The 27,980-nt window shown below is 45.9% G+C and overlaps 2 protein-coding genes across 8 annotated transcripts in view; one reads left to right on the top strand and one right to left on the bottom strand.

Annotated features, from left to right (window-relative positions):
* Window positions 1-25,714, bottom strand: part of SCAI (suppressor of cancer cell invasion) — a 31,082-nt gene extending 5,368 nt beyond the window's left edge. Inside the window, exons 1-14 of one of the 7 annotated variants that reach the window (XM_065853693.2) lie at window positions 25,590-25,714; window positions 16,289-16,479; window positions 14,619-14,750; window positions 10,380-10,475; window positions 9,682-9,768; window positions 9,028-9,126; window positions 8,051-8,147; window positions 7,110-7,208; window positions 6,718-6,870; window positions 6,308-6,409; window positions 5,920-6,021; window positions 4,576-4,654; window positions 2,390-2,489; window positions 1,892-1,973 (exon numbers count right to left, since the gene is read on the bottom strand). In XM_065853693.2, coding sequence (XP_065709765.1) covers window positions 1,892-1,973; window positions 2,390-2,489; window positions 4,576-4,654; window positions 5,920-6,021; window positions 6,308-6,409; window positions 6,718-6,870; window positions 7,110-7,208; window positions 8,051-8,147; window positions 9,028-9,126; window positions 9,682-9,768; window positions 10,380-10,475; window positions 14,619-14,725 — 1,203 coding nt within the window. In that variant the 5' untranslated portion in view covers window positions 14,726-14,750; window positions 16,289-16,479; window positions 25,590-25,714. Of the gene's footprint in view, window positions 1-1,891; window positions 1,974-2,389; window positions 2,490-4,575; window positions 4,655-5,919; window positions 6,022-6,307; window positions 6,410-6,717; window positions 6,871-7,109; window positions 7,209-8,050; window positions 8,148-9,027; window positions 9,127-9,681; window positions 9,769-10,379; window positions 10,476-14,618; window positions 14,751-16,288; window positions 20,588-21,213; window positions 24,846-24,941; window positions 25,049-25,098; window positions 25,279-25,589 lie in introns of those variants that run through there. The other 6 variants (XM_071817534.1, XM_071817532.1, XM_065853692.2 and 3 more) reach the window with 6 other exon arrangements.
* Window positions 25,715-25,755: 41 nt separating this feature from the next.
* On the top strand, window positions 25,756-27,597 carry RPL35 (ribosomal protein L35). The gene is made up of 4 exons (XM_065853698.2): window positions 25,756-25,905; window positions 26,064-26,200; window positions 26,685-26,766; window positions 27,380-27,597. The coding sequence occupies exons 1-4, from the start codon at window positions 25,903-25,905 to the stop codon at window positions 27,527-27,529; spliced, it is 372 nt and encodes a 123-aa protein (XP_065709770.1). The 5' UTR covers window positions 25,756-25,902; the 3' UTR covers window positions 27,530-27,597.
* The last annotated feature ends 383 nt before the right edge of the window (window positions 27,598-27,980 follow it).

Raw genomic sequence — 27,980 nt, 5'->3', positions numbered from 1 at the left:
TTTTAAACTTCAGCACTCAAGTTTTCTGACAGAAGTGCTGCTGCTTTTTAAAATGTGTGTCATATACAACTCTTTCCAAAAAAGAACTACCTGTCATCTCCACAAGAAGTCACTTCCCACGTAAGCTTTACTAAGCTGAGTGTTCATATCACATCACTGGCCAGGGCCTTGCATTCTGACTGGCTGGAGCTTTTGGTTGGTTTGGATTTTTTTCAAGACTCTGTATTTGACCATAATCTCAAGACAACCAGAGCTACACAAAGATACTGATTTAAAAATATGATTTCATCCACATATACAGTGGTAACTTTCAAGATCACAGCCGTCTATATTTAAATGTAAGTGCTGAAAAAAATTCACGGCTTTACGTAGATCTGCTCGATTTGCAGTTATCTTCCACTTTCAGCTAAATATATAGCGGAGGAAGCTGTTCAAGTGCTGCTGATTTGACAAACTGGCGAGGCACTTCCTGGCAGGACTGACTTTCAGTCACCACCATTTAAGGCCTCCAGAGAGAGGCAGCGATGAGAACGCGTGCGGGAGAGCAGCAACGGCTGCAGAAAGAGAGGTGCGAGCAGTTGCCGCTACTGCCAGCACTGCAGTGACATTTAAATGTCAGGATAGCTCCAGTCCCATCAGAAACCATCAGAGCAGCCGTGTGGAAAAAGTCGGTACGCTGACTGCAACTTGTTCACAATTGCACAGAACCTCTCTGTTTGTGCCAGTGCACAAATCTCCAAAGCATCTCGCAGCACAGCCAGAGGAGTCGCAGGACAGCTCCGTCAGTATGTTCTGGTGACAAGGAACCGAGCACGTAAGCACGCACAGAAAGGCGACAAACAGGCTATAAATACAGAGGCTGAGAGCTCTGCCAGCTACCTACAGCTGAAAGAAACCAAAACACCGAAACCTATCCCCACACGTCTACCTGCCCAGGTTCAGTGGCAACACATTGCGAAGGTGAACGTGTCGGGTAAAAATTCCATTGCTCAAAACAGAGCTATTCTGAATTATACTGACCCCTAATTTAGTACCTCTGACTGGCCAACAAACGCCTTTAAAACAACCAACACAGACTGTGGATGCTGAGCAAGGACCAAGCTCATGTGGCCACTAGACGGCCCCGTTCCTCCTCTGAAGCGCAGCTGCGAGCTTCACTTCTCTCCCTGCACATAATGGAGCTATAAAAAGGAAGACACAAGGAAGTGGCACTTTCCCCAGATATAGCACATTCTGATCGTCCCATTCACGAAGTGCCGTAACGCCAGCCAGATGCAACTGCTACTGGAAACGCCTGCTACTGTATTACCCGAATTGCAGATTCCCAAGGTGATCTGGCACGGAGTAATTCTCCTGAAAGTCCACAGCACCCTGGGAAGGCGGCTCCTTCTCCGAGATACACCACTCTACAGCAACACTGGATGCTAATGTCAGTCTTGGTATTTCCTTCGTTCAGATACTTTTCAGACACAGACACCCCATGTCTTATAAGACCAGGCTCAATGCTTTGACTCCTTTCTGTTGCTTAAAGGCAACTGAGTGTTGGGCGACTGGAAAAAAAAGCAGCAGATTAGTGATCTCCCTCCCCCATGCACACACACCGAGATTTGTCTTTGGTATATAACAAAAATAAACCTCCCACCAGAGACCTTGGAAATCTTGAACCTTTTTTCCCTCCAGGAGGATTTATTACTTTCCAATGAGCGGCTGTTCATGTGCTTCTCCTTCTTGTTCCTATTCATAGGATCAGATCCTGACTAGCATGCACAACCTCAAAAGAAAAGAAAGACTGAATACAAACTGTTTAAAAAAATAGCCCGTTAAAAGTGAAAGCTAACTAGGGGTTGACACTGTGTCCTATCGCACGAGCAGCTGCCTTCAAGAGCCTTACCTTATAGGCAACACTGTTTGAAGAGTCCACAATGATAAACAGGGGCTTTCTTGTGAAAGGGTAAAGATCTCCAGGGTGAAGACTGAAAAGAGAAAGGGACGCTTCACAGAGCGCTAGAATTGCCGCAGAGCTGCGCAGCGCACCAGTTCCTCAGGCACAGCAAGCACACTCCTCCTCATTCCTCAGACTCATCCTCAGAGATTAACTGCAAAACTAATTTGGCATTCTCTGTAACATGGGCCATTGCACTTATTAGTTCTTTCCAAATAAGAGGTGTTTATCTTTTGGGGAAAGTCACCCATCATTACTTTCAAGCTTTCCAGTAATAAATCGTTTACATTAACTCACAGTGATACTTTTTGAGTGTTTACGTCACCATTTAAAGTTGCACATTCATCTCTAATTGTTCAACTTCAAGCCAATCTACATCCTGATGTCCTGCACTGAAGAGTTTGAATTGCAGAGGCTTTGGTGCATTTTTCTCTCTCGTGCCCTTACCAGTGCATCTCCTTGTACGCCTGGTTCCGCTTGTGGAGGGCGTCCCCGTTTATGATGTCGCGGTTGCTGTTTGTCAGGACACCACCAAAATCATACGGACCTACACGTGGCAAAAGCAGCGTGACAGTTAGCAGAGGCAACTCACCTGCTCTGGATTTAATGATTACATGAAAGGGAAGAAACAACCACAAATACCAGAAAACAAAGCGAATCCAAACTACTGCGGTTGTAAGGAGGGAATGAAGGAATGTGGAGACTTTACTAACTAGATATTTGATTTTATGCATTTTTAGTAGTTTCAGCATCTACCAAATAGAAGCAAGCAATGCAACTTCGTAACTTCTACTTTATTTATTAACTATTTACCCACAAACATAATACAAAAGATCCAAATATTGACTCATGTTACTCTACATAGCACAGAGATTAAAACCCATCACACATTTCATATGGGAAAATCAATACCTCTGTAAAATTACTATATGAGCTAGTGTATTCTAGGTGCAGAATTTGATCAAAAAATAAGGCTAAATCAATCAAAAACTCTGTAGCCTCTCAGAATAGATATATTACTATCATCTGCAGTTATAACACTGCAAAGGGAGGAGAATGAATATGCTTTCAATGCTCCTAGAAGGGACAGAGCAGTTTTAACCAGATTTCAGATCTGCAGCAAAGGTTTATGTTCCAAGACTTCAAGCACAGAATTCACAATTTTAAATGCACGCAGCCTGACGTGTTCCTACGGTGAGCTCAAGACATATTCTACTAAGTTTGCACAGCAGAGCTAACCACCTAACTGATGGAGAGCAGAGATGAACGGAATGGCTATAAAAATGTCAAATCCTACACAAAAAACGTGCTAGAGATACTGGGGAACATTTCCGCCATTTAGATGGGTATGAAATGTCACCAGCGAAATCAAGTAGTAGGACTTCCTCATTCTGTTATACATTTGCAAAGTTGGTTGACTCATATTTGGCCACCAAATGCAATTTTGTCAGGTTTGGATCCATAAGGCACCTTTCCATTCTAAGGGAAGCGTTGGGAATACAAGATTAGGAACAAAACATACATTAATTTCACACTGTTACGAATGTCTCCCGTGATCTGTCAAACACAAATGGCTCACAGGCAATAAACAGTGCAACTTGCAGCTGCTCTCCCTTTTAATAAGGTAGAACTTCCTTGTCTGTGCAGACTACGCTACCTTATTAAAAGAATGCAGTTGTGATGGGATTTGTTGAATGGAAACTGAAGCCTGAGTCGGCAGCTCCGCCAATGGCAGAGCCCAGATGCCTCTACAGCAAGAATTACATTGGAACAACACATGCAGTGAAGGCGACAATACACAGGCGTTAAGGAACAGCATTGTTAGAACCTGTCACCAAGTTGCAGCAAAACAGAAAATGTTAAAGTGTTTAAAAAAAAAATCACTGCCACAATCCAGAGCTGACAGGGATTTTTTTTCCTTTAACATTTTGACAGCTCCGTACATCATGCGCTGGGATGGACAAGGCATGCGTCTTATAAAGGAATGCAAGTCTCAAACTGATGAGGTGGGTACAATATTTAGGATGTTAAAACTTTCTTTTTTCCTTAAATGACATGAACAGATCTTTGGGCTGTATTCACTTCAGCCAACCAGTTTTCGGCTTTTAGATTGCAGCTGCATCCAAATATTCTGCTAGGGTGCAAAGAACAGGAGGATGAGGTGAAAGGAATTGTCAAAAATCATGAGAAGGGCTTGAATTGTCAGGTTAACAAGCGTGCAAATAGAACAGTCCCTGCAGACGCTTCAGCCCTTTTGCCATCCATCTCCTGAGCACACGTCTCACGGTGCTAGAGATTGGAAAGAATCAAAAATGCCATTTGGCCATTTTATTAACTCCGCACTGAGGCATCGACTGAGCCATGTGGTCTTCACAACTGGCAAAGGTTTTAATGCTTCGGATGCATCAAAAACTGGGTATGTCCTTTGCAAAGGTCTCAGGTTAATGCATACTAATTAAAGCACAGGGAATTAACTCTTGTTTGTGGAAAAAAGGCTATCTTACTAAGTAGACAGGAGAATAAATTGACTTGTCTTTTAAAAGGAGCTTTGTGACATCTTTCTTGGTCACTTGTCCTGGAACATAAAGAGAATTCAAGCCCTGTTCATGACAGGGAGCATTCCTTTATTGTACCTTCACTATCCGAACGACCTGATGGAAACACGCCCGTGGCAGACAAGTAAATCAGCAGCACGCTGTTCGCAGGCAGCTCCTGAAATTCAGATAGAGAAGAGTGGCAAGGGAAGGAATGTGTAAGTTTATTTTAATATTCAATCATCATCTTCATTAATACATTGCTATTTAAGATTGTGCTACTCCTGGCTTCTCTTCATTCTGTTCTTTGTGTATGTACATCCCCATCCCTTCAATGGACGAGTGTGCAGACAAAAACAAACTGATGACACGTTCATACCTTTTTTCCACTCAGACCTCTAGGCTGATGTTAGAGGTTCAAGCAGCACTAAAAGAGCATCTGCTTCCGCACAGACTCTCGTACTATCTTGCCAGATCTGAGGCCTTCCAAGATATGGAAACCAAAAGCTGCCAAGATCATGCAGACCTGAACTCCCAGACAATTCAGGGTCCAACAGGAGGTTCTTTGTTTCCAAATACCCCAGAGTCTGCAACACCTGCCTCTTCCCTCTGACCCTTCTCAGCTGGACAAGCACAACGCATGAAGGTTTCTGTACAGACCTGTACAAGAAATCTGTTTTCCACCTTTCTAATGAACTGCCTGCATGAGGGAACAGATGCTTCTCATTTCTGCAAAAGACTGAGCACACAAGCACCCAAGGTTTGGAGTCCTACGGATGCACTTCAGCTCACCAGCTGTTTCTTTACAGTTGTTTCTTGAAACAAACTGAAAGGTGTTTCTTTACAGGATTCACATTCTGTTTTTACCACTAAATCCTAAGTTGCTGACTTGTACAGTCATAATTAAGCATTATGAGCACAGCAACTTTATTAAATTAAAATACACATAGCAACTGTATTAAAAAAAGTCTACAAATGTATAGATTGTTTACATGGAAGAGAACAGTGGGTAACGAAACAACAGGCAGATAAAACTGCAGCATGTGCAGGAGAGGAACAGTTCCAATGGGCTACAGACCTGGAGACCTCCCAGTCACACAGGGCTGAAGAGCAACAGCTTCTTGACACAATTCCCTGATTTTGTGCTGTGTTTGGCACAACATGAAACAGAAGAATACTCTTGATTCTTCTGTTCTCCAGACGGCCTATCTCAGAGATATTTCCTACATAATACATATAGGAGATAGATAAACTTTATCTAGAAAACTTGTTCTTATGTCTGTATATGTAAATGTCTGTATGTACGCGTGACTACACATGTACAAATAAAATTAGTAGATAAAATTAAATCATACACAACTATCTCTCAAGCACATTTTATTCAGTGTCACATACCATTCTGAATATTTTTCTATTACAAGTAAATTCACCAGTTTCACAAACCTTGAACGATGCTGCTAAAAATGTATATAGCTGGCTAAAAGTTGGTTTATAAAGTAGGTATTTGTGGGGGTTTTCCCGCCTGGCTGGTTTCTCCGTGGACTCCTGTTGAGAAAAAACAAAACACAACATATTTCCCACACAAAATGGTCTCTACATGCTTCATTTCCTACTAGAGGGTAAAGCAAGATGCACACTATTTGAACCAGAACACTACTTGGGTCCAACTCCACAGGCTTGAGCTACTCTTCACTAACTTCTAGTAAGGTTACACCAGCTTTACTAACCTGCTCTGCACAGTGACAATACTGAACAAGGACCTCCTTTAAAACAAACCAGACAAAAACCAGTTAAGATCTGTTGCCAGTCTTGTCACTGAAATGGAACTTACCTGCATTCCAGGTTTGTTCATTTGTGATGCTAAATTCATTGGTTCCCTTTCAAGAGCTTGTAGCATTCGGAACATATCAATTGTTAATTCACTGAACTTGACCTGCAAAAGAGTCAAACAGTTTATTCTGCCAGATACAGATTAAACAGTATTTCTTTAGAATTATCCGGGTAAGGGATTCAACTGCACACCAGACAGACCATTATCTGTGTCTCGGGGATCTGAACCTCTAAAGACCTGTCAATAACTTTTAGAAGAGCTCCCGAAGGACAAAGTCTATTTATTAGTGGTCTACCAAGCCAGTTCACTGCAGTGCAGACCCCTACTTCACAAATTAGACTTTTCTGAGGTGTTTACAAATCAAGCGGTAAAACCCAAGTACAAACCCAAGTCCCTGGCATTTCTTTTACCTGGTTGTTGCAGTTCCCAATAATCAGCGCATCTGCAAGAGCAAGCTGTCCCACTATCATCCCCTGCTCCAGCAGCGGAGCTCCGGTTTCAGAGAGCCTGTTAGAGGTGATTACAATGGTGTTGTCATCATTTAAAACCATGACAGGATCTGCCTAGAAAAAGCAACCAGAATAAATCAGGAATTCAAGAAAACATACAGATTTGCAGTCAGAGAGAAGTCCAAAGGTTTTGTCACTTAAACATTTCATAACTGAGGCAGATTTTTTAAATTAATTTGCCATACATGTATTTCATATGTGGGCTACAGAGTAATGCCTGACTGCCTGGAAAAGCAACAGCTCTTCAGGACTGCAAGCAAGCACATGGTACTAAAAGGGACTGGTATTCTCACCTCGATAAATGCTGCCACTTCCTGAAGAACCAGGTTCCACTCCACCTGATCTTCAGTATTAAACCGATGTGTGTAGTCCTCAATTTCATCTGACAGCTCCTGATGTAAAAAGTTCAACGACAGACACAGTCACTTCTTACACCGAGAGCTTAACAGGCAGGCAGTAGCTCCACAACTTGGTTAGCTGTGCTGGCCTTTAAGAATAATAATTTTTTAAAATATTACTTGAGAACATATGCAGCGCACTTATGACTAACATGCCAGCCAAAACGTGCTCTTTCAGGAGACAGAATGCCAATGTTACACTGAATGTTGGCAATGCAAAGTATCTTTTAAGTAGGTCCAAATGCAAAGAATAGCTGGAGTTCAGTATAACTATCCCACTCACAGACAGCTACATCAGTGGTTATTACCATAAGCTATAGATACCAAGGACTCAAATTTCAGCTTACAAGTAAGTTTAAATCCACTGAGGAAGTGAATGGTATGGCTTTTTTTGCTGCTGCTAGGCTAAGCCAGCAGTTCAAGTAAGCTTAGACACAAAGACAGCAATGTGACCTACACAAAACTGTCGGTGCCAGAAGCTGCTTACAGCAAGGTTGTTGGAAGGGTCCAATTTTTTAGTAATATCTACATCATGTAGCAAGGTTCAATTTTGATGGATCTCTGGAAGGTGCAGAATGTATTCAGGATGTGTTCTAGACATGGGTCAGCAGTTTGGAAGGGAAGAGAAATAAGCTCAACATCAAACGAGGAGACACTGGCTTTCCAAGCAACGGTATGTCATGAACACTTGCTGAGGGAGATCTAATTTGGTCATCGATCCAATGAGTAATATTTCAACTGAAATAGGCTATATTACGTTTTCCCTAATTAGGAGAAAACCCTGAAAAAAAGAGCAACCTCCCACCCCTTAGCACCTTTATCCTTGTTTAATGTACCTTTACAAGGTCCTTTACAACATCCATCTTGTTGAGCAAGAGACAAACCACTATGAATCTTGCATAGTAACGCAGCTTCTTAACCACCAATTCAGGCCTAAACACGACAACAAAAACCACAGTCAAATCCGAGATGTAAATAGAACAACCTTATCCGAAATGGTTCGAGCACTCAGGCTGAAATGGAGAGATTTTTGAGAAGATAATAGGATCAATAGATATCAGAAGGGAGCAGAGAAAAGTTCACCTTTTGTGGCACACAGCTGCATTGAGACATCAGCAAGACTAGAGATGTGCAATTAGTTTGAGTCCAGAGAGGCTTGGCAGGAAGCTTCCTAACTAACCTGCATTTATCTGGATGGTGACTTCAGATCATTTCTTCTTTAGAACCATAGAATCACATTTTAATGAGGGAAACCAGATTTACTGGTCAGAATATAAGATCAGGATCCAGAACTGAGTTCTCTACCTATTCTTATTTATATCTATGTTCTTGGCAGGCAGCACATTTTCTGCCCTGCACAACACAGCCCTGTTCTGAGTGCACCTTTCTCAGAATAGTGTCTGAAAGGAAGATGTTAGGCCTCCTGGAGCTCTTGGACCTTGTCCAGTCAGTGACACAGGGCTGCTGTACTGCAGTGCTGACGGATGTTCCCCTGAAAAGCCTGACTAGAATCAAACAGGTTCCTCTGCTCCAGCCCAACTGACCCATCTTCCAGCACTGACACTGCTCAGGACTCAAAGCGACTGAACTTGGGGGCTAAGAGCTTTCTAGCCAGGGCCAGATAAAAGATTCCTCAAGTCATACAGCAAAGCTTTTGTTTATAACACTGAGATTTGTAACCATGGCAGGAGGATCAAAAGAAATTTTCTTCAACAACACTGATTTTATCCCAGTATCTCCTACAGCTTATAGATTTGCTGCGTTCACACACCACTCTGGTCTTCGAAGAACAAAGGCATGCACTCAGACATACCTGTCTTCTTTGTTGACCTGGGAGTAGTACGACCTCTGCCTAATTGCTGAGTAGAAGGAGAAAGCCTCGTTGAGATAGCTGGTTTCTGAAGTGCGCAAGCTGCAGAGGAAGAATCAGATTAGCTCAGGGCTTCAGATGGGAATCCGTGCCAAACCCTCCTTCCTGCCCCCTCAGCCATCTTGTGCATCCATGGCAAAACTCCCTCAAGTAACATCTTAGGAAAGCCAGACTCTCATTCTTTGTGCCTGCTGGGAAGACATATTTCAGAGATTGGATTCAACTTCAGACAACCAAATCTGCCCCATCTTGTATCCACATGTACAGGTGACAGGTTAATTGAAAATTTTAAACAAACATTAAGCTTCCAAACTTGTAAATCACACTTTTGCACAATTGTCAAGTGCAGCACGCACAGAAGACTTAGAAACACTTTGAGACAGGAGGTAAATCTTCAGACAGCAGCAGCCTGACCAGCACTGTGGTATTAGGCTCACCGGTGCTGCTCTCCGCAGCACCCCTGTGCTGTCCCCAGGGCCTTCTCATCCAGAAACAGGCATCACGATTCATTTCTCCTGACTGAGTATGCAGATGTTTGGCATGGAGCAGCCGCTAACACTGCATTCCCCCACGGAATCCTTTTCTGTGCTTACTTACTAATAATGGTAATAGAGCTGCCCAATCTTGGAAGCAATTTCCCCAATTTGCCACCGCTTCAACCCATACCGATTGTCCAACACTTGTCTATTTCGCAAGAGAGAAAAGAAAGATTAAAAGGCATTCCAGAATTTCTCAGAACATCACAGCAGACAAGACAAAGAGCCATTCCGGGGCCAGATTCAGCTTTCATTTCTGGTCCGGCATTCCCAGTAGCAGCCCCTCACAGAGCCAGCAGCGCTGCTTGTGCACCCCAGAACAAGCAGCACCTATCTTGCATAAACTAGACCTAAGTGTGTTGCACAAAATGCACACAAAAGGTCGCAGCTTCCCAGGAGAACACTCAGGCTCCACAGCCAATGTAAGGTGTGAAGGATCAGAGCCCACGCTGCAGCAAGACGCTTCACACCACTCCAGATGGGCTCTGCGTCGCGGAAGCCACCAGCCCCGCTTCTCCTGGGTAATGTATTACAGCAACAGGCATTTAAATAGAGCAAAAGGTTTTGCTGAAAAAGTCACACTGAAAACTCTGCAACATTTTAATTCATCAGACTGTGAGCACAGCAGGAAGTGACTATTTCCCCCTCTTCGGGCTTGAATAATAGTGAAATCTCAATCCTAATTGCGGCCCCCAGACGTGCCAGAGATTAAAGCTGCACTTAAATCCACAGATACATCTGCCTACAACATTCCCTTACCGATGCTGCTGCTGAAACTTCCAGAGTTTGGTGTAAACGTCAAACGTTCGCCCAAAATAGGATTGCCACTGCTTTTGGCCATACTGAGGTAAATCCCTGCAACAGACAAGAGACAAACACAGAGTTTGTGTCAATGTCAGGATGGCTTTGTTCAGAATCCACTTGAAACGCTTTATGGCTCTGCCTGCACCCAGAACTACAAGGATTATCATTCCTGTAGTTTCTCGAAAGCTGTTGTTACTGGAACCTGCAAGGAAATCCCGATTAGCTTGCAGGAAGCACATACATGAAGATCTGACCACAGCATCCCTAAAAACATGTCACAAACCAGACAGTATAGCCATTTAACATACATACAAGAAACAATTGCATATGCATATATTTGAGAAAGAAAAGTGTTAAATTTAATAAACACATCGACAAGTTTCAGTGTTTAAAAAAGTGAATACAAATCAACACTAAAATTGATCATTAAAAAAAACCCAAACAACCGTCTGAGTTCCCTGGCACTAACTTAAAGAATGACTAAATTAGCAAGTTGGCTCAAAGAACCCTACAGTAGTGAATTGGGCTCTCCAGGCCGAGTTGCTCAGGATGCTGAAGCAATGGTCTAACATAAGGAGACAAGAAAATACCCTTCTCTCGAGCACTGGTAAGTAGGTATGTGCACAAATGAAGAAATAAGCAGGTAACTATTTGCTGGTGATGCTTATGCATATATTCCTCATCAGTAAGCTAAGCTAAGTAAGCCACCTGCCCTTGCTCACCCTTGTCCCCCTCAATTCTGTACCTTCCTGTGTATGAGCGTAAGCATTCTTGTAAGGCCTACAGTTCAGCTTGCTGCACTGCATTAGTTTAAAATATACAAAAATCAGTGGCATTTTAAAAAGCCTCTGCTAGCGTCGCGCACTCGTGTTTGGCCGTTGTTGCCCACGGTCACTGCTGGGTGTCCACACGTGTATTTTTCCAGCAGCCTGCTCGCCTAATTGCAGCTGGCATAGCTGCACAATACCCTTGATTCCTCGGCTCCCCAGGGAACGGGAAAGATCTCCATGGAAACAGACAGCAGAACTTGTTCTTTTGATAGTATTCTGACATGGCTGTAATAAAACTTCATTTATGACAATACATAACCGTGGTTTCACCACAGATTTTTGCAGACAAGAGCTGTCATGCATTTACTGTTTTGTGTTCCGAACATCATGCATGCTGCTCCCATGTAGGAAGAAATTTTGCTGTGTGAAAACACAAAAGAGGACATTTAATGCAGCTTTTTTAATTCAACCAGAGGATCTGCATTATTTGGTGAGAAATAGCCCAAAAGAATACTAAAGTCTCAGTCGATTGCAGACAGGATTATTAATACAGCTCCTCCCGCTGCAGGAGAAAAGGAATATATGATCTATAAGCAATTACACACCCAACTTGAGAGCGAAAGACCTACGTTTTAGCAAGACATGTTGCTGCTTCCAGATCTCCAGAAGGATGCTGGAGCAGTATGGAGAGAAAACAGCAGCAGCCTCCAGGTGTGGGGTGTGCGTGGCTGAGGACGCGGTACCGGGGAGGCGGGGCAGCTCCCGCTGCTGCTCCGCACCGCCAGCTCCACGCCAGGAGTGGCAGCAAGAAGGAATCCACACACAGAGCAGGGAATGGAGATGCTTTGATTTAGGACAGTTCTATCCGGACATGAAGACCGTTACACACTTCATTGCAATGGTCTCCAACAAGCGGAAACTGCTTCCAGTTTCTTGGCTTTTAAAACATTCTAAGCTGGGCACAAAGACCCAAGCTCAGATGTTCTGTAAGGACAGGTTTCTCCCACGGGGCACAGAAGACTGGCTCACTTGCCACACTAAGGTGGCTGGTGAACAAATTCCAATCTCAGCAAAAACCAGCACCATTTATGTGCTCATAATTCATTTTCCGTCAGAAGCTCCTTCCAGCCATGCTGTTGGCAGAAGCCAGATAATACTGGCTGGAAATCAAGGAAAGGTGCTGAGGTTTGTTTGGTCAGCACCGCATGGAAGTTGTCACACGGGGACAGCTTCCAGAGACTTGCAGATGTTGAGCAAGTCCTAGACACTGAGCAGTACACTTCAAAAAGAAAGGTTACAATAACTGCAAGTTTAGCATTCAGAGCTTCAAATACATCCACAATTTTGACAGATGATAAAGACGACAATTTCCTTTTATGTCCATAGGCTCGTGGTAATGACAGGCTGCTGTTCCCAGAACCTAAGCAGCAGTGGGATAGCGGCGTTGTGCTGTAGCTTCCCCATACACGCTTTCTCTTTCCAGCCTTATTCCAAGAAAAAGGTGAGTGGGGAAAGGAGAGAAGGGAGCAATCGGAACGTACTTCATTGAGTTGTTTCCAACTTATAGCTCAGGGTGTTCAAAAAGGGAGTACAGACACCAGAAAGACAATCTCCCCTCGAAGCTATTCCAGCAGGCACAGCCACCAAAGGATGGTATCACTGGTGGTGCGAGCATCAAGTATACTTTGGAGCAGCCACCTTGGCAGATCATCATATGTTTTCCTCAAATGCTGTATTTGGCATCCGTACTGGGAAGAGAGGAAGGAAACGCTACTGAAACAAAGACGTGGCAGGCTGAGCCTTGCATTTTGGCAGCAGCAGCAGCTCAGCAGCTGCCAACGCAGCTATAGGCTCAGTCCCTGGCGCTGAAGTGCCCAGAGGAGGTTTCGGGAAGGAAATCATTGCTCTCCTGTCCCTCCCCATCACTCCTTTTCCATGAAACATGGGAGGGAAAGAGAATGGCATAAAACACAACAGCAAAGGCCATTGTCATCCTCAAAACAGAAGACAGCAGGCATGAACGTAACGCATTTATTACGCTAAAGGGCAAAGCAAGCAACTGGACTAAGAATTAGGATATTTGCCAAGTCATTTCCAGGTGAATACCCAGAAGAGAACATGCACTAACAGAGGAGATACCTGAAAATTATAATGCTGCTTTATCCAGTCATTATGCCCATAGGAAGCACAGGCATTACAGGTGAAATGGTCAAGCTCAGAGGAAGAAGCAACTACATCAGTCGTGCCAGGACAGAGGCGGGCTGCTGCTCAGTCTGTTCTTATCTTCACACAGCAGAGCCAGCTGCTGAAGCCCATCTCTCTATTTTTATTGCCCAAATTTCATCCAAAAGTATCTTCTATTTTCTTCTAGCCAATAAGGAGGTTTCTTTTTGGCAAAGTACCATGGATACAAACGGAAACTACATCTCTGATCTGGAAATCTGATACAAGCACTAACTCCTCCCATGCCCGGAGGAAAAGCCAGAACGGCTGCAGCACTCTGTCACCTCTGTGATCTAACTTGAGTGTCACGATCCACACATGGACTGTATGAATCTGTGCTCTGCGGTGACTCAGGCCAACTTCGAGCAAGCCAATGTAATGACATAAAAGGTCCTGGAAATCCTGGCCTCAAGATCTCAGCCCTTTTGGTTTTGGCTGTTTCATGAGGTGCTGAATGTATCACCAGAAACTCCTTGTCTCTGCTGCCCATTTACCATTCTGATTTTGGAGCACAAACTGTTTGTTTTGGATCTGGTAATCAACTTCTAAAGCACATGAAAGGATTATCTATAGTGAGGGGTGGGGGGAAAGGAATTAAAAACATCTTTGCTAACCATCTGTGTTTGAATAACAGCAAGCTATATGGGCCCAAACATACAGTATTACTCAGAGACCAGTAAGAGGCTGAACTGCCAACAAGATATGAGCTAAAAACCATGTCCATTAAGAGACTCTACAGCAAAGCTCTGAAATAAAACAGCTCTTGAATACATAATCTTTAACTCGGCATATATTTATACAAACAGGATGCCTATATCACTGGGTTTTTTTTGCGCGCTGCTGACTGTCCACAGCCATACCTGGCCCGTGATTGTGCACTTCATACACAACATTTCGGTAGGAATTCTATCAGTTTCACTGAATTTCCACCTTCTAGTTTACTGTTAACTGCCATGACTGAGACATTCAGCTCACCTTCTTCACATTTCCTTCCCTGCTGTCCTCAGAAGAAATGCATGAACCTCTCCTCCTACAGATATACTTACATACATGGTCCAGAACTACCCATATATTGTTCTCTCCTAAACAAACTTACTGGGTTTGAGTTAAAAATATTCATTATACAACTGACTTCAGCATCACTTACTAAAGAGTATGTTCCAATGCTTTTCTGAAGGAATACTGTCAAAAATGCACTAACCTTAAGCCATTGAATAGCTGTTTAGATTTATCCAATAAGTAGCAAAAGTCTGTCACTGTTTTCCTCTCTGCTTGAGGAATATCATCTTCAGCTCCTCCTGATGACATGATTTCTTTTAGGGCAAACTCAGTCCTATGAAGAAGAAAACAGCCATATTACTCAAAAATTGAGGGCTGCTCTGAACTCATCCAGATTAGATGCATGTACAGCTCCATTGGGATGGCGACAAAGAGCATGCAGTTCTCACATAGGTTACTCTTCTCGAGACTCATTAAAAGTAACAGCTGAGAATCAAAGCATGGGACTAATTATTGCACAATGCACCAGTTAACAGACAAAAATTTAAAATAAAAGTGGTACAACAGTCATAAACTAAAAACCTCTGAGGACTGTATTCACAAACACAGAACTGCCAACAAAAGGATTATAACATAAACAGGACTTGGGTTTCATACTTGGACAAAGAAATCCTCTCTAAATTTGCCTTTTTGCAGAGGTGTTTATCCTGCAGCTGTATTTAGAGAGACTTGCCTCAGGTCTGGTTACATTTCCTTCTCTTCTGGAACTGCTGAAAACAGTAGCCCACTAGTTGCTATTGCTAAAACTCAGCAGTTTTGGACAGAATGCTAAACAACATCCTGCTTCCTCTCTACTGCCCATGCCTGTTTAATTCCATGGCTTGCACTGCCCACAATTACACCTGCAGATCTATTTTTACTGATCATATGAGCAAAATGTCATATTGTACCGTAGTCACCTGAACAAAAAACTAAGATATAACATATTTAATCCTAGTATTGATTAAGTAAAGGAATATGAAAACCTCTGAAGGCAGAGCAGCTTTTAAAATCTTGCTTGATACATCATAGATGTAAAATTATGCTCTTGATTATCCAAAGGTGAGCTACAGATTCCCCGGGAGCAGCAACACCACACACTCCTCTGAACACGCTGCCAGGTCCTGGGCTCTGCTGCGTCTCTCATCACTTCAATGCAAGATAAACACACCTCTAACTGGGCAAATGCAGAGCTTGGACTTTCAGCAACTTCTCCATTGGTTCTGGTAAGCACTTTATTAAGCAACAAGTTTCCATTTGTGCAGAATCTCTGTTTGGATGCTATTTGTATCAATAATTACCTACAAGTCCCAATTCAAGCCAGGAAATGGCAAAGGTAACTCCTTCGGTCATTGGAAAATATCCCGAGGTGTCTTTGATCAACTGTCACGAAAACCTCCATAATATCCAAACAGACTTCAGAAACACTTCTCTGAACAAACACTTCGTGCCATCTTTTGGGGCTAAATTAGTGAGCATACCCTGTCATCCCAGCACAGCCAGGATGCAGCACATGCATCCACTGGTCTTTTACACACCCAGCGACAGTGCACAAGAGCACTGGTGCAAGGACACGGGGTACACTGCACAAACCGCTTGTTGAACAGCTCCAGAAAAAGGTAGGAAGTATCTCCTTATCGTCAGGTAACTGCAACATGGGTGCCAGACAGCGTAAGAGAGTTTCAAACATACCAACCAGATGTCACAAGCTGTTGGTATGAGCCCAGCAAGCAGGACGTAAATCTGGCAAAGCACCAGCCTGTGTTTGAAATCTCTCAACACTTACATTCACACAGCACGACACACACAACATCGAGTACTTAGAGCACCAACGTATGAAATCGGAGCGAGCAGCGGGAGCTGACACACGATGTCAGAAGTAGCCAGGAGGCGAGTCAGGGCTGTCAGTGCGAGGGACGACACCCAGGTCCCGTGTGCTCCGCAGCGAGGGTGACCCGAGTCCTGCGGCGAGGCCAGTGGGATCGGCAGCGCTCCACCGAGCTGGACCAGGCACGCGACAGCAGCTTCGGACACATTGGCAAAAATTGAGGCGTTTGCTTCAGTTGCAAAGTATGTTTCATACAGTCTGCACATCATTCCTTTAATTTAACGGCAAAGTCAGTTTTCTTTTATGCTTCCCCTAAGTTATACTGCCCAGCTACCCCAAGCACTGCTATTATTGGCCAACTTTCAGGTTATAGGCAATTAAGGTATATTTTGAAAGCCTACTGCAAGCCCAGCCAATTCCTAAATATTTAGCACAATGCTAGTTTGTGGAAAGTTAGAACATAGTACATATATACATCCATTAGTACATAAACAGCCAAATCAGAGTTAAAAGTACAATGACATGAAACCTCAGCCATCCGCACCACGATGAAACGGTGTGTCTGTGATGACCTGAAGATGCAGCACAGCTGCTGTGGGACGAACAGTCCCAGCCAGCAGAGCTGGGCTGCCCCACAGCATCAACCTGGGACAGTGGACATGGAGTAGATCAGGTTTCAGTCTCTTGCAGGATAATTAAAGGCAGGTTCTGGCTCTGCCACATACAGCACTCAGAAAGCAGGACTTTGAAATGATCCAGTGCATCTACATGTGTACATGGTGCAGTGGAAAGTCCTATTGAAAATCCTGACACTTTAACAGTAAGCATGAGTCCTGCTCAGAACAGACTGGTTCCTTACTCACTACATGTCAAATCTATCCTCATGATGATTATAAAATAACACCATATAGAAAATATATTACAAAGATACTCAGACTGAATCATATCACCGGCACACAGTCTTCCTTCTATGAAAAAATAATCAGGAAAAGGAATAAGGGGTTCAGCCAAGAAAGAAAAGCAGTGAAGAACTAAGTGGAGTAGTACTAAGCACGACCATTTCCCTCTGTGAGATACCTGTAGAAAAGCTGCCAGAAGGTAATTCTTCTACAGATCTCAAATTCAAAGCAGCATTTTGGTTACAGACATGAGACAGGCGCTGCTGCAGTTTAAACCCCGGTTTCACACAGACACAGCACACGTCTGAATATGAAGGAAAGATGGAAAGCAAAAGGCCAACAGGAGCCATTAAATGAGAGGTGAAGCTGGCTGTTCCAGCTGACAGAGAAAGAAAATAAAATTAGTTATCTCATGCACTTGTTTTGGCTTATCGCGCTCCGGAGGGGGTGATACTGGGTGGTGTACAAAGCAAGAACTACTATCACGAGCAGCTCGGGAGAGGAGGAGCTCTTCCCTGCGCTAAAGACTCTGTTGTAATGCAGTAGCGTTACAGACAGGAGAAAGAATTATTATTAGAAACAGCAAGTGGGCACAGCAGAGGGAGGAATATAGCTACTGACATTGCCCTTTCCTCAGGGACTGCTGAGCTCCACAGGAAAAACAGAAATAAAATGCAACCAGTAGTACATCCACAGTGTGGACCTCCCCTTCTCTTTGGTACCAGAAGTAACCCACAGATCTGTGCTCCTCTTCTGCAAACAGGCAGTTCTCCCAGTTTTGACAGCCCAGCTGTACCAGAAATATCACCTACTTCATTTTTCGGTTTCGTATTTGTCATTTTTTGCTTTCTTTCATGCAAAAGCATTGGGCTGTTTTGCATGACAATTTCTAAGTAGCATCTTAAAAAAATTATCTCCAGAGTCTGCTAAAGTAGACACTGAAACATTGGTTTAAAAGACTATTAAAATAAGTCAGAAAATGGTGACTTGCAGCAGAACTTATTCTCTCAAAGATTTTGCCAACTCCTCAGGCCAAACAAGGCAGAAGAACTGTGCTAGCCAAGCACTGCGCTTTGTGTGCCAGGTTCTCACCATGCTCTCAGAACACATAATTCCAGGTTTGCTTGGTATAACACATCAATAGATTTTAGAAATTCACCCCATTGCAGCACACAGGGCAGAGGAGAATCCCAGGGGGATGGGCGCAGGAAGCAGATGAAAGTTTAACAATGCCAGCCAGGATTTTTCAAGTGATGTGTCACATCACACACATTTCCATCCACTTCCCTGTTGTTTGTTGTCTCTCAGCTAAGGTTTTCCAGGCTCAGCTGGATGGGACAGAGAGCACTGAAGTCCACAGCATGCACTCCTTACCGGCCTTGTGCTGGCACTCGGGCCTGGAGAACCAGGCGGGCTCTGTGAACCATGGGAGAACACTCTGGTTCGAGGAAATGAAGCTGACAATGAAAGTCAAATGTAGATACGTTAAATTACTGTGTTAGGTGCACAACTCCTTAGCCAGGATCACTGTAACCTGCCATTCCGTTGCCTGGTAGAAGAGGGTGGTCCTAACTTCACACCCGACACCCGCCAGGAAATGAAACCTCCCTCCCCAGCGCGCAGTGAGGTGCCCGGCACACTGTCCAGCGAGTCGGCTCCGCTGAGCGAGGTCGGGTGCGGGCAGGGCAGGTTCCTAGAGCCACAGAGCTGGCTGGACACAGGACCGTGGCCTCCTGACAGAGCATTTGTACAACCCGTCTGTCTTCTGTTCAGCCTCTGCTGGTTGTGTCCTGCACCCAGTCACCTGGACAGCCCCACCACTTGAGTATTTCGAGGATAAAAGCTGTGAGTACCTACTGGCAGTGCTTTATCTACTTCACTTAAACCATCATTGACAGAACAACAACTCTTCTCACTAGAGCGTCAGCATTACCCTTAAAACTCTCATCTTGTACTACTAGAGGCAAACAATCTCATTACAAAGGCTTTGGCGGCACATTTATTCTGTCTGGTATTTTACCAAGGAAACCAGAGCCCGTAGTGGTGAACACAAGCAGTCTGGAGTACAGAAACTTCACATATATTATATACAACCTGTCTTTCTTACTTCAAAACCAGAAGAATTTAGTCTTATATCTTTAGGCATTTATACTTTATCACATTCAGAAAAAAACGGTATGATTTTGTAAGTCTAAGTACAAGCGCATCTTTCAGAAGCGACTCTTCCAAAAATCAGACCATGTCACTTGTTGTGTCATTTAACATGTGACTTCACGGACCTTATAAATACCGATCTCCATGGCGTTCCAGCCCTCCAAAGATATGCACAGGAACAGATTTACTACAATGCAGAGAACTGATCAATGTCACCCAGTGAAGCCTCTTGACTAAAATTAGAATGAAAATCTGTATTTTATTTCAGGTTTTTAGTACCAGTTGGAACCAAACCCAGCCATTTCTCATCCCCAGCCATTGTTCACATCAGGACATGTCTGCACTGCAGCAGCTGCAGCTCCTGGCACAGCGGCGGGCTGGGACGCGGCAGGATGAGCCCACCTGGTTGGGCAGGGGCCGCAGCGGGGGCAGCAGCAGCCGGGTCCAGCACCATGTCAGCACACCCAGCCCGTTCCTGCACCCGCTGAGCCCGCTGCTGTAGCAACACGCACACAGAATGCACAATGAGAGTCGCTTGGGCAGAGCCCAGGCTTCAGAGACATTTTGTGTTTGGACACCACAATAAAAACCAACTCACAATGTAACTTAAGAAAGAGAAACATGCAGCTAGTTTATTTAGCTGATAATGCTGGTCAAATCATGTTCTCTCTGCCTGGATGCTTGCTTATTTCGAAAGGGTACTAAGGAGAAGTGCCACATGAACTAGGAGGGCAAAGAACTTCTGTTTTGTAAACAAATTACAGTGCTGCTGACTGCAAGTCACCTGCAAGCACAACTAGTTCTACTCCAACTGGGAATTCACCAAGTAAGGATTTTTCCTACTAAAAAAATACTAACTTTGCACCTCACTTGCAGAAGTAGTACTAGAAGTAACAAGTATCCAGAACTGCAGCTTTGGCATCTTTTCTCCAAGAAAAATGCAGAGCTGCTTATGACCATCACCCCATGGAAACAGAGCATCATCCCTCCTGCCTTCCACATTGAAATCATAGAAACCACACCTTACCAGCACTCTTCTGAATTCACTATAGGCACAGACCAATATAAGAGACGTGATGTCACCATGGGATGCACGTGGCCTTTTGCAGTTGCCTATATAACACAAAACTTTTGCTTCTCTTCTTTATGTTTCTGCCACTGGCAATTTGTTCCACATTTGTCCACTCTGCGCCCTCTGTGATCCCTCTTTCGCTGCAGTTCGTGACCTTCTGTGTACAGGGTGGAAAAAAAAGGCAATGTCATCACAGTTGGGCCTCTGCTTTTCCACTGACTTAACTGGTTTGCTACTAAAAATGAGCTCAAGCTCAAAGACAGAGTTTCTGGGTCAGCAGAGCCCAGGAATCCCTAGGAGGTGGTTCAGAAGCAAGGTGGAAGAGGATGCAAGTGTTTCCTTTTATCCAATTTCAAACCATGAATCTGTAGTGGTGCCTGCATTCCACCTACATGGTACTTGGTAGTCATTTGCATTGTGTGAGAGAGCAATAGCAAAAAGAACATCAGGCTAGCCTACTCTTGGCAGGGGTGGGAGGGGAAGAAGGGAGATAGAAAAACACCATCAGCTGCGGAGGGCTGAGCTGTGTGTATTTACATTTCACAAGCTAAACTATTTAGTGGTTTATTTACACACAATGTTCTTGGAGCAGCTAAAATGCCAGTTGTGTTTTATCTTGATTTTGTGGCAATGCACATAAGCCACAAAAATCATAGGAAGAGTCTGCAAGTGAGATATGAACCTCGTATCTGGAAAAGCACGTAAGCCACTGTGAGAAGGGACAAAGATTTTGGGAGCACAGGCACAACAAGAGCTGAAATACACTAATTATGACAGGACACCAAAATACAACCCAGGGACTTACACTGTGACCTGATCGTTGCTTTCGAGTTCATGCTGCAGGGATCGCACATCCCAGCGTGGCTCTCACAGGCAAGTCAACCTCCAGCACAGCATCCGGGGGCTGTGGGTCTCCCGGGCTGCCCCTCCATGTTAGAGCGAGGAGGGAATTGCAGTCAGCTCCATTTTATGCACACTCCATGGCAAGATGCCAACACAAGTGTTGACTGAGCCAAATCTGGGCCCCCTTGAACTAACCCATCACCTAAAGCAGGGCGGAAAAGCACATGCCTCTCGTATCCACAGCGGCCAAGTTCCTGAAAAGCATCTGAGTTACAAGACAGATTTTTTTCTTTCTTTCTTTGCTCAAAAAACAACCGATGTTTTAACTCTTCGATGTACACTCACTAATTCAAAAGTGAATCGTTGCTACACAATGTAGCCTGATGTTAATGCGATGGAGAGACCTCTTTCTAGCAAGTCCCATTATTTACTAGATGGCCCAAATGGCCGTTCAGGTCAGCGTCCGATCACAAGGGCAGTTCTCATCACACTCTGCATCTCGTTAGCGTTTGCCGCCAAGGTGCCAATGGCTGGTGTCCAACTGGAACCTGACTCTGAAAAAAGAGCATGCAGTAAGAGCTATGGAGAGCTTTTTGATCAGCTCGGTTCTCCCCCCAAAGCGGTGGCTGGCACCAAGCTGCCAGCAAGCTCAGGAACTGCACCGAGAGCATCATGCTGGGAATTCACCCGCCTGGGTCAGAACTGCTCCTGGACCGCTCCTCTGCCACGCAGCACAGAAATCCCTCTGCTGACTTCTGCTTTAATTACATTAAAAAAAAAAATCAGCTTCTCCTCTGTCTTCCATTATAATAATAGCAATAATTAAAAATACTTCAGATGACAAGTCCTCTAAACCTGCTGCTCCATCCAGGCTGTTTGGCATTGGATATTTCTTTTCTTGCCTGACATCCTCAGGGAACCAGAGCAATGATTATTCTATCCTGCTCCTCTTGCAGGCCTGCACTGCACTCTCTCAGCACATGTAAACTGCTAGGTAATATTTGTGTTGGCAACTAACCTACATACTTTACAGAAACAGACCTCTGTTTGACCCTCCATGCAGCTCCCACACACAATTTGGTCCACTCCTTTAAACTGCTCCCTCTGCTGCAACACGTACCCATTCCATACCTCTGCACACACCAGAGCAGCGCTTGTGCTTAAAGGGAGCTGCTCAGCCACCAAAGCCAAGCCAGCAGAATGTTCTTATGCAAGAAACCACAGAAAATGATTATAAAACTTGCATGTACAGAACCTGGTTTTCCTTCTACAAAAATTGCTGCAACTGAAGATTTCAATGAAAAAAAAAAAAGCAATGCCAAAAAAATTAAAACAAAGCAAAAACCATGAGAACACTAACCTATGAAAAGTTCTGTGGAAAAAGACAGCAACACACAAGTTGTATCGTGCTTTGGGGAGTTAGTGGGGGATATTAGGGTTTTTTGTTTAAAGTACAATTAAATTTTAGCTATTTAAGCAGTGTAACGGCCCCTCAGAACAGATTTTCACGTCAGAACTCTTCCTCCCTTGCCCAAAGCACACAATGCAGAATAAAAGATAAGCCAACAAAGTAACACATCCAGGTGATCAAATTAATTCCCATTACCCATCTATTCCACAACAGTTTATAGACAACTCCATTTAAAGCCAGCAGAGCTAAACCAGAATAAAAGCGATGCAAGAAGAGGCACAGTGTGGCTGGCAGGGACGCAGCAAGCGCGGCTGCAGCGGAGCAGGGACTGTGCAGTCGCAGCGTGTGACAGGAGCAGCGCTGGCAGCAGAGGAGGGAGCGACAGCCCCGGCCTCCCACCCGCCTAAATCTGTGCCTTCCATGCAACACCACAGGCCAACACCACTGCGTTTCAGCACAGAACTGTGTCAGGGGAAAAGCTTTTGATGGGTTTTAACTGTTATCCTCCATTTTTATTACTTCCTCAAATAAAACAGTAACACAAATGAATAACGATACAGGCCAGCTACATATTCCTCCTGCTGCTAAGCACTTCGGCATTTTATCACTTGTAGATTTGGTTTCTCAGCTGAGCAGATGAACACACAACAGGGTGCTGCTGTCTGTATCCTTCTTACATGGAGAGTTTAGCCTGACTAGTCATCTTTGTGATAAAATCTTCCAACGTTTGCAAGGGACATGGATTGCCAATTGCATTTTGATGCTGTGTTGTACCTATATTTCAAGATAAAACAATGATTACAATCTCCTTTATAGCACAGCGCAATATTTCTTCTCTCCATATAGTTTCTATAAATGGTTTTTATATTTTCTGTAGCAAAGTAGCTGGCTATCGCGTTTGTGTACACTCTCTGTATTATTTTGGCAGCCCAGAATGATCAGAGAACTATAGTCTTTGTTTCTAGTTGACTCATTGTTTCTTTAATTTAACATAAATGGTGACCCAGTTTATCAGAACATCTCTAAGAACATGACCTACAGTCAGGTGTCACGCTTCTTAATCACCACCGCAGCAGTCGGAGCAAGGGAAGTCACAACTCTTACACAACAGGGTTCACACAAGGCAGCAGTAACCATATCTGCAAACTTCCACAGCAAGACCTGTAACAGGATGATCTTCTACAATTTCCAAAGGCTGCCACCAACACTGTGGTTCTGTTGCTCGCAGGAATGGTAGGAGATGCCTCACAACAGCATTTTAGCTATCACACGGTCTAACAGTGCTGCTTTGCATTAGCTTAGACAAGATGCTCACAATTATGGACTGCATTTGGATAGCTCTTGGAAAAACTAGCAATCTTCTGTATTAAGGGATCCATTTTGCAAGTTGAAGGACTAGAATTGCGTGGCCAAGACACAGCTTAAACAAGCGAGCTTGGAGCCTGGTTATTAAGTTGCAGAAGTGCAACTCAGGCTTTGACAAAAACAGGTCCTATTCTGAGGTGGGAGATTAGACCTAAACTCTGAAAACCTGCAGTCTTGATCCTGAGTGTTTTATCTTGGGCAGCCTTTGGTTATTGACATTTTTATAGCTAGCGACAGGCAAGAAATCGGGGGGATGACCCAACGTAACAATCATTCAGCTTCTATCTCCAGGGGCATTTCACCTCACATACTATCCAGGTCATTAATCAGTACAAACCAAGAATTTGGTGAAGAGGGAGGTGCCAAGATGAAAGTTTTAAATCAGAGCAAATCCACGATGGTTCAGTTGAACTTGCAATTTGGATTTCCAGCATTGCATGGGCAGCTGTTGTAAAACCCAGCAATATTTCATCCAAAAGGATTCATTAGCTGATGCAGAACTGCGGGTACCTGTCAAAGGCATGTGAAACACCTACAGTCTCCCCAGCGGGGAGAGGTGGGGTGATGAGAGGGAAGACACCATAAAAAACAGAGAACTTCATAAAGCAGGGACCATTTTCATAATTATTACAGTTACACTGCAAGTCAAGGCCTAAGCAGAAAACGTGTCACGTCGCATTTCTCTTCTCCGTTAACGGCAGAGCCAGCGGCGAGCGCGGCTCCGTGCCCGGGGCCTGGGCAGCGTCAGCGCAGCGCTGCCCCCAGCCCGGCCAGGGCACACACCTGCGAACCCGTGCCCGGCTTCGGAAGGCGCCAAACGCCGCGGGGAGGTCGCCCCGCCGCCGGAGCTTCCCCACGGGAGGGGCCGCTGGGCACAGCCCCGCCCTACCTGCCGCGCCGCCCGACCGCCTTACCTGGGCTCCCGCCTGCGGCACGGCTTCTCCGCGGGGCCTGCAGCTCAGCGGGGCCGAGCCGGCGGTGAGGGAGAGCCGCCGCCGGGCCTGCCCCGAGCCGCCCGCAGCCGCCGCCGCTCCCTCCCGCCCGCCCACGCCACCGCCCAACCCCTCGCACCTGGAGGCCGGGCCGGTGTGAGGCAGGCGCTGCCGGGCGGCTCCTCTCACCATCCGCACCGCCCCCGCCAGCTCCCGGGAAAAGCCGCCAGCGCCGCCGCGGCGAAGGCTCCGGCTGCGCGGAGCGAGGCTGCCGCCTCACGCTAGTCTGGGCCGGCCCCACCCGCTCCTATTGGCTGAGCGCCCGGGATAACAGCGAGGCGGCTCTCTGATTAGTGGCGCAGGCTGTCAATCAGGAGCCCCCGGTCCTCCCGCGCGGGGCCGCTGAGGCACGGCGGTGCCTGGATACGGCGGGAGCCGGCGCCACCGTGCGGGGAGGCCTGTTACGCCGAGCCGGACCCGACCCGCTCCCTCCGTCCGTTCCTCGGCCCGTCCCGCCCGGCCACCTGCGCGCACGGCCACCCTGCTGCCCCTACCCCGCTCTGCCGCGGTGGCCGCTCCCGCCCCACCCGCCGTCACGTCCCCACCGCTAACGGAGTAAGAGTGCCGCACCTCGGCCAGCACGGGAACACCGGCTCCGCTCTGACAGGGCTCCGGCGGCTAAAGGAGAGGTGGGGGCCGGCGGCAGCACCGAGCCGCCGCGGCAGAGCGGCGCAGCAGCCCCCTCCCCAGGGGCCGGTGCCCCGGAGCCTCCCGCCTTCCCTGTCAGAGCCGGGCCGGTACCACCGCGCTGCCCGCGGGGGAAGCGCAGACTCCTCCCCCCGGCCGGCCGCGGATTGGTAGGCTCCGGCCGGCAGCACCCTCCGCCCCCTGTCCCCGCGCGGCTTCCGTCCCTTCCGCCCCGAGTCGCGCCGGTGCTGCCATCATGGTGAGCGGGTCCTGTGCCTCGGCCGCAATCCGGCGGCATCGGGCGCCGCGCTGGAGGGAGAGGAGGGCGGGCGGCGGCGCGGGGCCTGCGGGGCGGCGGGAGGCGGCGGGGCGGCGGGTTCCCGGGAGCGGGGCTGACGGTCTGTGCGGCGCCCGCAGGCCAAGATCAAGGCCCGAGACCTGCGCGGGAAGAAGAAGGAGGAGCTGCTGAAGCAGCTGGACGATCTGAAGGTGGAGCTGTCGCAGCTCCGCGTGGCCAAGGTGACCGGCGGGGCCGCCTCCAAGCTCTCCAAGATGTGAGTGCGACCGGCCCGGGGCGGCGGCTGTTGGGGGCGATGCTGCGGGGAGCGGCGGCCTCCGCGGGACCCGTCTGGGAGCACGGGCCGCGGAGCGATGGGTTTGGGAAGGGCTGGCACAGGCCGTGGGGCTGAGGAGGGGCTGGCACAGGCCGTGGGGCTGGCACAGGCCGTGGGGCTGGTACAGGTTGTGCAAGCGCCTTGTTCTGTAAAAAAAAAGAAAAAATGCTGTGGAAGGGGCACAGGTGCTTTAAAATCCATTTGTGCGTCTTTTTGCTTGGGCATCACAGAGTGTTAGGGCTTGGAAGGGACCTGGAAAGATGTGAAGCTGAGATGTGCCAGAAATTGTTAGTGTTTTGCTCCAGCGAGGCACAATGTGAGTTCCTTGGTTGTAGCATGCACGCGTTTTCTGTATGCTGGGTCTAAATTTGTGGTGCTTGTTTTTCAGTACGTTCTGAGACGTGCTCTTTTTTTCCACCTGCAGACGTGTGGTGCGCAAATCCATTGCCAGGGTCTTAACTGTTATCAATCAGACCCAGAAGGAGAACTTGAGGAAGTTTTATAAGGTAAGCCCAAGTATCTTACATGGTGGTCTTCTTTCTCTTATTGTTTTCAAATACATAGTTTGAAGGAACTGATTTTATGGGTTGTTACTTGAAAGCTTAAAACTCAAGGAAGAAAATTCTCATTTGTGTTTAGTTTTTAAATTCTCTAGTCCTGATGCTTTTTAAAATATTACTGCAAGGCTGCCCTGAATTCCATAAGCTGGGTGTGAATCTGCTTTTGCCAGGTCGATGTTCTGGGCAGCATCAGCTCTCCAGGGTGCAGTGTACTTCTAGAAAAGTTTCTGTAATTTTCAGAATATTAGTTCTTGGGGGTCGAATAGAATAGGAAGAAAAAAAACGTTTCAGGGGGTGTTGGAAAACTGGAACTTCTAAGATGAAGCTTTACTTAAATCTGAGCCAGCACTAGTACAACTGGTACAAAAAATAGAGTCAACTCATGTTTCCTACTGGACAGAAGTTCTCTTAAGCTTTGGACTGTAGTGACAGTCCCACCAAAAAGGAGCGTAAACCGTTGATGTTGTTCTTACAGGCAGCTCGGCTCCCTGTGAGCTCGTGCACCCGATTGCTGCCTTGCAGCCTCTCAAACTCAAACGTTGTGTGTTTTTGCAAACAGGGCAAAAAGTATAAGCCTCTTGATCTGCGGCCGAAGAAGACTCGTGCCATGCGACGCAGATTAAATAAGCACGAAGAAAATCTGAAGACCAAGAAACAGCAGCGAAAAGAACGTTTGTACCCTGTCCGGAAATATGCCATCAAGGCATAAAACCACAGTGTGCCGAAAGTTCTTAATTATATTGGCCAAGTATGTCCCATTAAATAGAATTTTCTTTGGAGGCTGTCACTGGTGTTTTTTTTAGTGCGGTGGGCTAAAGAAGTCATCAGCTTTATGAAGGTGAATGGGAGGATTCACAGAAAGCTTATTTCAACTTCGATTGGTAATGAAAATGCTAACATAACCTGCCGTTTAGGGTCGTTGGGTTTTTTTTTGAAGAGCAGGCAGATGAGTACGGAGCTGTGAAGCTGCTTCAGCTTAACATGTCGAAAGTATTTAGCTTGAGGTTGATTTAAAATGGAAACTTCACATGGATGTTCACAGTGAGCCGGTATCCATCCCTTCAGTAGCGTAAGAGTAAATATTTGAAGTTTCTGTCTTGTGCCAGTGTTTAAGTGTTTTGGAGATGAACTAATTTGCTGAGGTGGTTTAGAGGACTTCA

The sequence above is a fragment of the Patagioenas fasciata genome, chromosome 20, assembly GCF_037038585.1.
Source record: "Patagioenas fasciata isolate bPatFas1 chromosome 20, bPatFas1.hap1, whole genome shotgun sequence".
NCBI classification, from domain to species: domain Eukaryota; kingdom Metazoa; phylum Chordata; class Aves; order Columbiformes; family Columbidae; genus Patagioenas; species Patagioenas fasciata.
This window is presented reverse-complemented; position numbering and strand designations above follow the sequence as displayed.